Source organism: Staurois parvus, unplaced genomic scaffold, assembly GCF_062004578.1.
Source record: "Staurois parvus isolate SC_StPar_1 unplaced genomic scaffold, SC_StPar_1.0 ptg001493l, whole genome shotgun sequence".
Taxonomy (NCBI): domain Eukaryota; kingdom Metazoa; phylum Chordata; class Amphibia; order Anura; family Ranidae; genus Staurois; species Staurois parvus.
In genome coordinates, this window is record NW_028319289.1 from 278,240 (window position 1) to 292,547 (window position 14,308).

General features: G+C 43.5%; 1 protein-coding gene across 1 annotated transcript in view; it reads left to right on the forward strand.

Moving 5' to 3' along the window:
- Window positions 1-779: 779 nt before the first annotated feature.
- The window catches only part of ATP2C2 (ATPase secretory pathway Ca2+ transporting 2), an 83,733-nt gene continuing 70,204 nt past the window's right edge, over window positions 780-14,308 (forward strand). The window contains exon 1 of the mRNA XM_089662584.1: window positions 780-1,224. Coding sequence (XP_089518710.1) covers window positions 910-1,224 — 315 coding nt within the window. The 5' untranslated portion in view covers window positions 780-909. The remainder of the gene's footprint in view (window positions 1,225-14,308) is intronic.

Below are 14,308 nucleotides of genomic sequence, written 5' to 3' on the forward strand. Positions count from 1 at the left end.
AATAGAAGAAGAAAAGAGGGAGAGAAGAGAATGAAAAGATAAGGGAGGGTGAGAAGAAGAGGAAGAAGGGAGAAAGAGAAGAGGGAGAGGAAAGGAAGGAGATGAGGGGGAGGAGGACGAATAAAAAAAATAGGTAGAAGAAGAGGGGGAGGGGAGGGAGAGCCTAGAATTTGCCGGGTAGCTCACTCAGCAGCACCGTATGACTGGTGAAATGAAGGATGAGGATGGTGGATGAGGATGGTGGATGAGGATGGTGGGTGAGGATGATGGATGAGGATGGTGGATGAAGATGATAGATGAGGATGGTGGATGAGCATGGTGGGTGGGGATGGTGGAGGAGGATGATGATGGAGGAGGATGGTGGGTGAGGATGATGGATGTGTCGCGCACACACACATGCAGGGTTCAGGGGTGTATCTTCTGATTGGTGTAATAAAGAAGGAGGACAATGTATGTGTGGCACACACAGGGCTTTGATATGATTGGTGTAATAAAGGATGATGGATATATGGCCCCCATGATGCCTCTAGAATCCCCCCCCCCCAGCAGGATACTTCTCATCATCGGGTCAGGTGTGGCGGAGAGATGCTCTGTAGCTTCTACTCGGATGATGCTTTGTGCCTACAAGGGGAAATGCTCTGCATCTAATGATGCCATGTGGAGCTAGGTGTATGTCATGTGATGTGGGATGAAATGCTCTGCAGGCTCTGGCCATGTGATGCAGGGTGCAATGCTCTGCACAGGCGATCAGCTGATCCTCCTCACTAGGGGTGATGCTCTGTGTAGTCTCTAGGCGCAATCATCTGCAGCCAGTGATCAGCTGATGCTCCTCCTCCTCCTCCTCCCTGATCCAGCAGTGATGCTCTGCAGCCTCTGGTCATGTGATGCTCTGCAGACAGTGATCAGCTGATGCTCTGCCCAGTCCTCCTCCTGGTCCCTCCCGAAGCCACGATCTGCTCGGACGATCCCCAGCAGCAGCAATCCCGGATGGCTTCTCCGTCCTCCTCCTCCCCTCCTCCGGGCGGGCCCCTGATGGAGGAGGGCGGGGCCCCTCTCACCTGTCACAGGTACACTCAGCCACCCGCTGGGCCCCTCCCCCCTCCGGAGACTCGCATCACCCCGGGGGCCGCTATGGGGGCCACACGCTTCTCCCGACTGCTAAGCAACCTGCGGAGGCTTCCGATCCGATATCAGCTATTGGGGGGACCCGAGCTCAAAGATGAGGTCAGTGCGGGGGCCACACTGGGGGGGAGGGTAGTGATGGGGTAAGAAGGACTCTCAGGGATACCTGGGAGAGCAGAATATATGCCATTAGTAAATACGGGGTATATATTATCAGTGGGGTGTCAGTATTATATACGGGGTGTATATTATCAGTGGGGTGTCAGTATTGTGAATGGGGTGTATATAATCAGTGGGGGTGTCACTATTCCTAATTGGGTGTATATTATCAGTGGGGTGTCAGTATTATAAATAAGATGTATATATTATAAGTGGGGTGTCAGAATTATATATGGGGTGTATATTATCAGTGGGGTACCAGTATTATGAATGGGGTGTAAATCAGTGGGGTGTCAGTATTATATATAGGGTATATATTATCAATGGGGTTCAGTATTATATATGGGGTATATATTATCAATGGGGGGGTCAGTATTATATATGGGGTGTATATTATAAGTGGGGTGTCAGTATTATATATGGGGTGTATATTATAAGTGGGGTGTCAGTATTATATATTGGGTATATATTATCAATGGGGTGTATATTATCAGTGGGGGTGCCAGTATTATATATGGGTGTATATCAGTGGGGTGTCAGTATTATATATGGGGTGTATATTATCAGTGGGGTGTCAGTTATATATATGGGGTGTATATTATCAGTGGGGGTGCTAGAATTATATATTGGGTGTATATTATCAGTGGGGATGACAGTATTTTATATGGGGTGCATAATATTAATGGGGTGTCAGTATTATGTGTGGGGTGTATGTAATCATAGGGGGGAGTCAGTATTATATATGGGATGCATATAATCAGTGGTGGTGTCAACATTATGTATGGGGGTGTGTAATCAGTGAGAGTGGGAATATTGTTATTATTATACAGTATTTATATAGCGCCAAAGGGTATGCTCAGCGCTGTATATTATATTGTATTTGTCAGTATTGTGTGGGGTGTATATAATAAGTGGGGTGTCAGTATTATATGTAAAGTGTATATGATCAGTGGGGGGTGTCAGTACTTTATGTGGGGTGTATGTTATCATTGGGGTGTCAGTATTATATTTGGGTAGATGTATTTTATAAGTGCTGGTGTCAGTATTATATAGGGTGAAATATACTATAATTGGAGGTGCCAGTTATATATATGGAGTGTATATTATCAGTGGGGGGTCAGTATTATATATGGGTGTATATTATTAGTGGGGGTGCCAGTATTATATATGGGGTGTATATTATTGGGGTGTCAGTATTATATATGGGGTGTATATTATCAGTGGGGGTGCCAGTATTATATATGGGGTAAATATTATCGGGTGGGGGGGTCAGTATTATATATGGGGTGTATATAATCAGTGGGGTGCCAGTATTTTATATGGGGTGCATAATATTAATAGGGTGTCAGTATTATGTGTGGGGTGTATATAATCTGCTGGGGTGTCAGTAATATATATAGGGTGTATATAATCCATGGGGGTGTCAGTGTTATGTGTGGGTTGTATATTATCAGTGGTGGTATCAGTATTATATATTGGATGCATACTGTATAATCAGTGGTGGTGTCAACATTGTATGGGGGTATGTAATCAGTGCGAGTGGGAATATTGTATTTGGGGGTGTCAGTATTGTGCGGGGTGTATATAATAAGTGGGGGTGTCAGTATTATATGCAGAGTATATATTATCAGTGGCGGTGGCAGTACTTTATGTGGGGTGTATGTTATCATTGGGGTGTCAGAATTATATTTGGGTAGATGTATTTTATAAGTGCCAATATTATATAAGGGGAAATATATTATAATTGGGGGTGTCATTATTATCAGTGGGGGGAGTCAGTATTATATACGGGATGTACATAATCAGTGGGGGTGTCAGTATTGTATATATGGGGCGTATCTTATCAGTGGAATTATCAGTATTATAAATGGGGTGTGTATATTATCAGTGGGTGGTGTTAATATTATATGTGGGATGTTTATATTACCAGCGCGGTGTCAGTATTATATGTGGGGTGCATATTATCAGCGGGGGTGTCAGTGTTATATATGGGGTGTATATAAACAGTGGGGTGTCAGTATTATATATATTTGAGGTGTATATTTTCAGTGGGGGTGTCATTATTATATGTTGTGCTTGTATTATTAGAGGGGGCATTACTATATTGTATGTGGTGGTGTTACTCATCTGTGGATTATCAGTATATTATGTGGGGTCTATATTATCAGTGCGAGTTCCAATTTATGGGATGTGTAATTTTAAAAATTTTTTTTTTTGGGGGGGGGAGGTGGTTATTAGTATTACACACAATGGTATTATCTTATTTATTTTTTCCTATGTTTGGAAGATAAAGGAGTCCTCCACCTTCAGATATCTATACTTATTCCCATGACCAAATCTTTCTCAGGAATAATATCCTCATCCTCAGACTAATGGGGTGAGTTTCTGTACAAAGGATGCTGTTAAGGTGCCACCAGGGGCGGACTGACAACTCTTGGGGCCCCTGGGCATTAGGGGAACATGGGCCCCTGTGTCCTTGCCCACACTCAAAAAAGCCTATAAAAAAGGTACCAGGGGCATTTCATGGGGCCCCCTACTGACCCCGGGCCCTCAATCAGTGCCCGAGTGCTCGAATGGTCAGTCCGTCCCTGGGTGCCACCACATGTGGATGTCATGTATGTCAGCACTCAAGATAGGGATCAGTCACTGTTCCACAAGAGCTTACACTCAAATGTAACAGTCACACACTATTATAAATATATATAACTCTGACATATACTACAGTGCTGTACAGACAACACTGAGCCAGTCACATCAGTCTCTGCACCACAGCAGCTTACATTCTAATGTCCCCCACAGTCACACAGGATATTAATAGGAAAAGTATAATAGCAAATAACAATAATAATAATACAGTGACTCATATTGGCCATATGAAAATGTTATTGTTTTACATTTATATAGCTCTGATCAGGGGCAGACTGACCATTTGGAAACTCGGGCACTGCCTGAGGGCCTGGGGTCAGTAGGGGGCCCCATGAGATGCCCCTGGTACCTTTTTCATAGGCTTTTTTGAGTTTGGGCAAGGACACAGGGGCCCATGATCCCCTATTGCCCGGGGGCCCCATGAGTTGTCAGTCCGCCTCTGGCTCTGACATATACTGCAGTGTTACAAATCTGGAGTATCGCAGCTGTGACCATCATTAGCAGCTCCTTCCATGAAACCATTTTCTGATTCCAGTATTTGAGGTTATTTGTCATCTGTGAGTTCAGTTCCTCTTCCTGGGGCGGTTTATGACTTGTTATCAATATGAAAACCAGGGACCTGCCAAATGTTTTGTATTTCTGTCTTTTCAGTTCTGAGATTTACACAACTCACGATCTTTTGCCACAAAACACAATCCTGGTGTTATTTTTTTTCAGCTGCAGCTCCACTTTCACCTACAGGTCACCCCCCAACCCCACCATGTGAATGGACATTTAAAGGAGAAGCAGCACAGTGATGAGCTCATCTGTCACTCTGCTCTTTCCTCCTATCAGCAGGTTCCCTGTCAGCATATGAACAGATTTACCCCTTGTGCTGCTTCTCCTTCTCCCAGTCTGAGGTCTGCTCCACAGGGTCTGCGGAAATCACATTTGAGTGCTTTCACTGCTTGTATTTTAAAAATCCAAATAATACAGAGCTGCAATAATTTGCATATTTTATATCTGCTTGGAGTTCAATTGTAAGGCGGCTCCAGCATTTTTGTGTGATGTTACAAAGTTATTAAATGTCACTGCATTCCTTTCTCTGAGGACAAATGGTTCCAACAGTCAAGTACAAGTGTGGCATCACAAATTTATATGTCACTGCATTTCTTTCTGTAAGGACCAATGCAATTAACTGCCAAATGTATGTGAAGAAATTCGAGTCTTTGCTCCAGACCCTTCTTCTCCTATGCAAGTCATAGCTGTTCATTCTGAACCAGGACAAAAAAAAAAAAGCACAAGGTCCCAGCACCTTTCAAACTTCATTAGAATCCTGAAAGTCATCCATTGTTCTAGCAGGCAGTGGACTTGATATTCGGAAATCTAAAACTGATACGTTTTTGATGTGGATGGACTGCTCTTCCTGGGAAGGGCCTTGCTCTTCCTGGGAGTAACACAGGAGAGAAGCCCCTCCTGATATTCCAGTGGTCTTCAGAGAAAAGCTGAGTAATAGAGGGCAGTTTGTGTTCTATCTGAGTACAGCGGAACTAATCCTGTGATTATCATGCCTGAAAAGCAACAAAGGGAAATACAACTCCAAGGCAGTGCCATTTTGAATCATACTTCCCGGTCTCTGCAAGAGCCTGCAGTCAATTAAAGCTTCTAAAAGTCGGGGAAAGAATACTAGCAACCGAAATGGGCACTGTCCTTCTAAATGTTACTAATGATTTTTTACATAGGGCCCAGCATGGAGTTCTTTAAATTGGGTTATCACATAAAGGTGGCAGTTAATAATGGCAGTTGGCCCATTGCAAATAGTGAAAAAGCAGATCCACATTTGTCCACAGTTCATATAGTGAGCACGGAGCAGCCAACAATCATCTGTGTGCTCTCCATATCTAGCCAGCTTGGTATCAGATCTGATGAACAATTGTCTGTGATACCATTATCAATATAATTCCACAACCCTTTTGTTACTTTGTAGCTTTGTGCTGTGTTAGCTGAAGGAGGATTACTAGTATCCACAGAATGTGACAAGTTGCTGGACAGGAGGTCACCTGTATGTAGGAAAATACCCCTCTGCCCAAATGGCACCACCTTTGATATATTGGTTCTGCCCTCAGCCTGGCTCTCTCTGCAGTGTAGGGATGTTTCTGTAAATGTGACTTATTATGGTGAATACTGATTTTTATGTCCTGATTGCATTGCACATTTGGCGAGAGAAGGGATACGTCCACTGATATGTTTCTGAATTGTTTCTATACAATACACTCGCACCTTCCATGCTGGGTTTTTCTGCCATGATCCTTCCCATTCAAGAGGATCAAAGATAAGATCGCATTTTCTTTTGCTGTGTAACAAAGAACCGATTGGAGCTGTGGTATCCCGCGTGGAACTCTTCGCGGAGGGACAATGGCGAAGTGATGTGTTGTAGGCAGATTTGTGGCTTTTTTCTCTTACAGCATTTTATGATTTCAAAACCCAATGGCTCTCCTGGTATTACCCTCCGCCCCCCTTCACCAGATTGTCCACACCACCACCATCGCCATCACCAGTCCTTTACCAGGAGAAGAGATGCTCTATATACATAAAGATAGCTAGAAACAGAACCACAGAAAGGAAATTGTAAGGAATTTATTATTTAATATAAAAGCTATAAATGACAAATACACAATCTAGCTATATCTAGAGGCATGCAAAGAAACAAAACAGAGGGCGCTCCGGCCTTGTGCATTACCTTTTAAAAATTGATTTATTGTATAAACAACGGTGATATACACACAAAAGATAAAATGTCAAAGGCACATCAAATGAAGTACAGCAAGGTCCAATCACACTGGATGACATCTGTATTGGGATTTGTAGACCTCCAACTGGCTGACGTGTTTCGAGGACTTGCCTCTTCCTCAGAGCCCTCTTGACATTTGACATTTTATCTTTTGTGTGTATATCACCATTTTTTTATACAATAAATTCATTTTTAAAGGTAATGCACAAGGCCGGTGCACCCTCTGTTTTGTTTCTTTGCATGCAGCTCATTTGGATTTCCCTGGTCCGGTGAAGGCAGCAAAGCGTGCATCCTCTAGCCATCCTATGTGTGGTTACAGTTGCTGAGGAGTCTATCATCCAGCGCAGGAGTACAAGCTTATGCTATTTTTTTTGTCATATCTACAGGCATGTTTGCGCGCAATCAGAGCATGGCATGGAGGTCCGGGTACTGCCAATGTTACTCGCATGACACATCAAGTTCATTCCTCCAGTTTGGTATCCAGACTTACATTCTTCAGTTCCCATTACCCACTATGCTTTGGTTTCCAGACCCCCATTCTTTAGCTCCCATACTCCCAGTCCTATGACTTTCACCCCCCCATCCTTTGATTTTCATACCCCCCCCCCTTCTCATCCTATAGTCTCCATTCTCCTCATCTTTTGGATTTCATACTTCCCATCTTTTGGTTCTCATATCTCCCCATCCTCTGAATCCCTATACCCCCCCCCCCAAATCCTTTGATTTCCATACCCCCATTCTTGGATCTATATATGCTTCCATCATTTGATTGTCATACCGCTCATCCTTTGATGTCAATAATCCCTACATCCTTTGATTTCCATACCCCTATCCTTTGGCATTCAGACTCCCATTCTTCAGTTTCCATTAACCCCATGCTTTGGTTTCCAGACACTCTCATCTCTTGTTTTCCAGACCTCACATTCTTTAGCTCCCATGGTCCAAATCCTTTGACTTTCAGACCCTCCCATCCATTGATTTCCATACTCCCCATCCTTAGGTTCTCATATCTCCTCTAAATCCCCACCCCTACCCTCCATGCCCATCCTATGTTTTCCATAACCCCAGCCTTTGATCTATATATTTACATACTTGGTTTCCCGTATCCTTCTCCCTTTGATTCCCATACACCCCCCCCCCCCTCATCCTTTTGTTTCTAGACTCCCATTATTTATTTTCCATTACTCCCATGCTTTGGTTTCCAGACCCCCAATCCTTTAGTTTCCAGGCCCCGATTTCTTTATTTCCCAAACCCAATCCTTTGGTTTCCAGATCTCCCCGCCCCCCTTCCCATACTTTGATTCCCTTACTCCTCCATCTTTTGATTTACATATCCCTTATCCTTTGATTTCCAAATCCCTCCCTCCCCTCATCCGCTTGATTTCCATAACCCCTCCCCCCATCCCCACACACACGCACACCCACCACAACCACTATTTGATTTCCAAACCCCCTATTTTTTTGTTTCCATTCTACCCATCCTTTGGTTCCTGTATCCCCCAATCTTCTGATTCCCTATACCCCTCCATTCTTTGATTACTTAACCCTCTTATTCTTTGATTTCCTTGCCCCCCTCCATCCCCCAGTGGCAACACTCAGCAGGTGACTAACAATCACCATCTTACCCAGAGGAAATCCCATGATTGCAGAACGAGTGACTGGCCCAGCTGCCCCAGTGACACGCATCATCCAGATTACTTGTGTGGTCAGTGGCCGCCTGTGTTACTCCCCAAGGGGCTCCATGACGATCAATGCCATACAGACAGTGTGATGAGCTCCCTCCAGTTTCATGTTTATTTTTCTTTGTAGCTGCAACTTTCTGATATTTTCAATTATTCAATATTTTGTGCTGTTTGGTTTTGGAAAGAGTGGAATGTTGTCAGATTGGTTATCTGGATCCCCACTGGATGTTGTTACTTTCCCTTAAAATATTATGTTAATGTTTACTATAACATCTTCAATGTTATTTAACATTTTATGTATTTTGAGATCTGTAAGGAATACCCCCGCCACCCCCTTCCCAGAGATTGGGCCCTCTGTTGGCAGATAAAAGACCGGGCTCTCCTATGGAAAGACACCATTATCTGGATGTTTGGCCTGACCGCTTCTGGAGATCGGAATAGGCAATTGTAATTTTTTTAAATTTTTTTTTTAGGGAACCTGTAGTAATAGGACTGCCAATTCTCTATTCCTTCTAAAAATTCTAGTTGCCTGGCTTTCCTTTAACTTTCTTCCTTTGCACCTAAGCAAAGCTAAGGTAATCATGGCTATAAGAAAATAGTGTGATTTGTTTTACAGCAGCCCTGGTGTGACCATGGAACGGAGAGTGGGATTTAAGCAGGTATTGTTTGCTATCACTTGGATATATATGATGGCCATAAAACACTCAGATGTGAAGCAACTGCAGTGTTGATCATTTCATTTCAAGCATTTATTTGAAAGGGATCTGCCTGTTAAACATTATAATTATACACATTTGTATAATATACAGTCAGTTCCATAAATATTGGGACATCGACACAATTCTAACATTTTTGGCTCTATACAACACCACAATAGATTTGAAATGAAACAAACAAGATGTGCTTTACTGCAGACTGTCAGCTTTAATTTGAGGGTATTTACATCCAAATCAGGTGAACGTTGTAGGAATTACAACAGTTTGCATATGTGCCTCCCACTTGTTAAGGGACCAAAAGTAATGGGACAATTGGCTTCTCAGCTGTTCCATGGCCAGGTGTGTGTTATTCCCTCATTATCCCAATTGCAATGAGCAGATAAAAGGTCCAGAGTTCATTTCAAGTGTGCTATTTGCATTTGGAATCTGTTGCTGTCAACTCTCAAGATGAGATCCAAAGAACTGTCACTATCAGTGAAGCAAGCCATCATTAGGCTGAAAAAACAAAACAAACCCATCAGAGAGATAGCAAAAACTTTAGGCGTGGCCAAAACAACTGTTTGGAACATTCTTAAAAAGAAGGAACGCACCGGTGAGCTCAGCAACACCAAAAGACCCGGAAGACCACGGAAAACAACTGTGGTGGATGACCGAAGAATTCTTTCCCTGGTGAAGAAAAAACCCTTCACAACAGTTGGCCAGATCAAGAACACTCTCCAGGAGGTAGGTGTATGTGTGTCAAAGTCAACAATCAAGAGAAGACTTCACCAGAGTGAATACAGAGGGTTCACCACAAGATGTAAACCATTGGTGAGCCTCAAAAACAGGAAGGCCAGATTAGAGTTTGCCAAACGACATCTAAAAAAGCCTTCACAGTTCTGGAACAACATCCTATGGACAGATGAGACCAAGATCAACTTGTACCAGAGTGATGGGAAGAGAAGAGTATGGAGAAGGAAAGGAACTGCTCATGATCCTAAGCATACCACCTCATCAGTGAAGCATGGTGGTGGTAGTGTCATGGCGTGGGCATGTATGGCTGCCAATGGAACTGGTTCTCTTGTATTTATTGATGATGTGACTGCTGACAAAAGCAGCAGGATGAATTATGAAGTGTTTCGGGAATATTATCTGCTCATATTCAGCCAAATGCTTCACAACTCATTGGACGCTTCACAGTGCAGATGGACAATGACCCAAAGCATACTGCAAAAGCAACCAAAGAGTTTTTTAAGGGAAAGAAGTGGAATGTTATGCAATGGCCAAGTCAATCACCTGACCTGAATCCGATAGAGCATGCATTTCACTTGCTGAAGACAAAACTGAAGGGAAAATGCCCCAAGAACAAGCAGGAACTGAAGACAGTTGCAGTAGAGGCCTGGCAGAGCATCACCAGGATTGAAACCCAGCGTCTGGTGATGTCTATGCGTTCCAGACTTCAGGCTGTAATTGACTGCAAAGGATTTGCAACCAAGTATTAAAAAGTGAAAGTTTGATTTATGATTATTATTCTGTCCCATTACTTTTGGTCCCTTAACAAGTGGGAGGCACATATGCAAACTGTTGTAATTCCTACACCGTTCACCTGATCTGGATGTAAATACCCTCAAATTAAAGCTGACAGTCTGCAGTTAAAGCACATCTTGTTCATTTCATTTCAAATCTATTGTGGTGGTGTATAGAGCCAAAAATGTTAGAATTGTGTCCATGTCCCAATATGTATGGACCTGACTGTAACATGTAAAATTGTTTCTGTCCTTGGTTAGCCAATCAAAGCTCCTATCTGTGCCACATGTGCCTGCTGTACCCTGAAAAGTGTGACCCTAATCCTAGGAAGCTGATGTCACAGGCAATGTGTGGAGCTGGGAATCTGTCACAGGGGACCCCTCAGGAATGTCATTGGTGGGAGTGGTGTTCTAGAACAGGCGGCCGGTGAATTGTCACTAGGTATGTTTACCTTAGGGTGTGCCAATGTTACAATGTTTCCTTAGTACAGAAGATAAAGGAACGCAAGTCGCTAATTTCTGTCTATCTATATATATATCTGCATTGAGCTCACAGCCTGCATATGAACATGACAGGAGACCGGCCGGTCTGGCTGAGCAGGTTCTGGGCCCGGCCGGTGTGTAATCCATGTGCCTGATACAGATGAGACGGCACAGATGAGGATCTAATCACATTCTTGGTCCCTGATCCTTCATCCCTCTTAATCCCTCCAGCTATTCCACCCTCCTCCTCCCCCCAACTACTGGGCCGCCTGCCGCACTCCAGATGTTAGGGAACTACAAGTCCCAGCACCACAGTCCTGCCCTTGGATGTCACGCTGTGTTGGAACTTATGGTTCCTTATTAGAGATAAATGAAATTGAAAGTTTTCTCTCTCTTTTTTTTTTTTATTTTAATTTTGGAATAAATCTGGATATTTTAGTCAAATGGGTTGGGGTTACTGGGAAAGCTGAAATTTACAATCATGGCCAAAAATATTGTCACCCCTGCATCTCTGTCAGATAATGCACCATTTCACCTAGAATATTGATGCAGTTACAAATGTTTAGGCATTCTCGTGTTTATTTCTTTTGTTTGTGTTGGTATGACACAAAAAAGTGGAGAAACAAAAAGCCAAATCTGACACATTCCACGCAAAACCCCAAAAATCGACTGGACAAAATTATTGGCACCCTCAATTTGATATTTGGTAGCACACCCCTTGGAAAAAACTGAAATCAGTTGTATCCTGTGACCATCAGTGAGTTTCTTCCACCTCTTTACTGGAATTTTGGACCACTCTTCTATCGCCAACTGCTCCAGGTCTCTCAGATTGGAAGGGTTCTTTTTTTCAACTGCTGTTTTGAGATCTTTCCACAGGTGCTCTATGGGATTAAGATCTGGACTCATTGGGGGCCAGTTCAGTACTCACCACCGGTTTGTCTATTTCTGGGTGCCTTTTGATTTGTGCTTTGGGTCATTGTCCTGCTTTAAGACCCATGACCTCTGACGGAGACCAACATTCTGACCATGGGCCCTACATTGCACCCCAGAATTCTTTGGTAGTCTTCAGGTTTCATAATGCCATGCACACAGTCAAGACATCCAGTGCCTGAAGCAGCAGAGCAACCCCAAAACATCAGAGAATCTCCACCATGTTTGACTGTAGGGATTGTATTCTTTTCTTTAAAGGCCTCATTGCTTTTTCTTAAAAACAGTAGAATGATGGGCTTTGCCAAAAAGCTGTAATTTTGTTTCGTCTGTCCACAGCATATTCTCCCAAAAGGACTTTGGCTTCCTCAGGTACGTTTTGGCAAACTCCAATCTGGAGTTTTTATGTTTCTTTGTCAGCAGTGTTTTTGTCAACTGTGCGAGCTGCCACAGTTGTACCCTGTTCCTGAAGGTCAGCTTGGATTTGTCTAAAAGTTGATGGAGGTTCATTAGCCATCATTCGAACAATTCTTTGTTGCAATCTATGATCAATTTTTCTGTTTTGTCCACGTACAGGGAGATTAGCTACAATGCCATGGCCTGTAAACTTGTTGACAATGTTGCGCACAGTGAACACAGGAACATTAAGATCTCTGTAGATGGACTTGTAATTTTGAGATTGTCCCTGCTTTTCCACAACTTTTGTTCTCAAATTCTCAGACAATTATTGCTGCTCTTTCTCTTTTCCATGCTCCATGTGGCACATAGAGACACACAACAGAAAGATTGAGCCAATTTTTCACCACTTTAGCTGGTTGCCGGTATGATTTCTATATTGTCAGCATCTGGTAATTGATACAGGTGAGTTTAATTACAAATTACAGGAGCATCACAAAATTGGAATGCAATTATTTCCTACAATTTTGATAAAGTGCCAATAATTTTGTCCAGTCCATTTCTGGGGTTTTGTGTGGAATGTGTCAGATTTGGCTTTTTCTTTCTCCACTTTTTTATGTCATTCCAATACAAACAAAATAAATAAACATGAGAATGCCTAAACGCTTTAAATTGCAACAATTTTCTGGGTGAAGTGGTGCACTATCTGAAAGAAATGCAGGGATGCCAATATTTTTGGCCATGACTGTGTTTTGGTGGTTTTTAAGAGTGCAATGGTCTCCAGACACCCCCATCTCTTTATCTCTGGATCAGTGCTTCCCCACCCCACGTGCTGCCAGTGACACTTGGAATGGTAGTATCTATCTTGGAAACATTGCACTCTGTGTTATTCAGGAATCTGTCCCCAATCTGAGTGCTGAGAACCAAGATGTGCACCATAAGCAACCAATTGGGAGTGTGATTGCTCTGTTCACCAGGGTGGCAGCAGAAAGTGGATTAACAATGGAAGGACCCAGTACCTCCTGATTTGGACGGATCTACCTTGTCTGGCCAGGGGTCGGGAAGGCAGAGAGTCCGCAAACACAGTGCCCCCTGAGTAGTCACCTCAGGGGTGCTCTGAGTAGCACTTGGGTGTGGACCCCACGTTGCGAAAGAGCACATGGTCACTGAGTTTAAACACTTTTTGCACTGCGCCTCTAGGGCCAGGCCTTTTGGCTAAGTTCTGGGCAATTTTTGTTACAGGCCTCAGGGCCTGGTCTGTGCACAATTTGGCACGACCACTTTTTTTATATATATATATATATATATATATATATATATATTTATTTATTTCTCACTCCCACGTTTGTCACTTTTTACTTATGTGTGTATTTTCTTCACAGGATGGAGGGTGTGGGTCCTCGGGCCTGCCCTGAAGTCTAGGGGAAGGATGTGTGGCCTTTTGGTTCCTTCCTCCCCTGTCCCTAGGGGGTTTTCTCTTCGGGAGAGCCCCCTGACCAAGTACTGGGTGTCCGGCTTCGGCTGGACACAAGGAACGGTGGTCCACCAGGCCTTTTGGCCAGGAGGACCAAATGGGAACCTTGTCCCCGTCAGGAGCCTCGTGTCCCGGGGGATCAGGGTAGTGGTCCAACCCCTTCGGGGGTAGGACAAAGCACACCCCTAAGTGCACTTTTTGTGTGGTGTTTTGCACTTTTTTGTGAACACTTATGGGTTTTTTCGTTATAGTTGCACGTTTGCGGACTTAGAAAAAAAGAAAAAAAAAAAAACAAAACAATGGAAGGTAAAAGGTGACCCTATACAGGAGGAGGTTGAAGTGCTGTCATTGAGGGATGGGACACCACTTGCAGCATGTCATGGTGCTGGGCAGAGAGGGCCAGGCTCTGGTGTTGGGGAAGGGTCGGC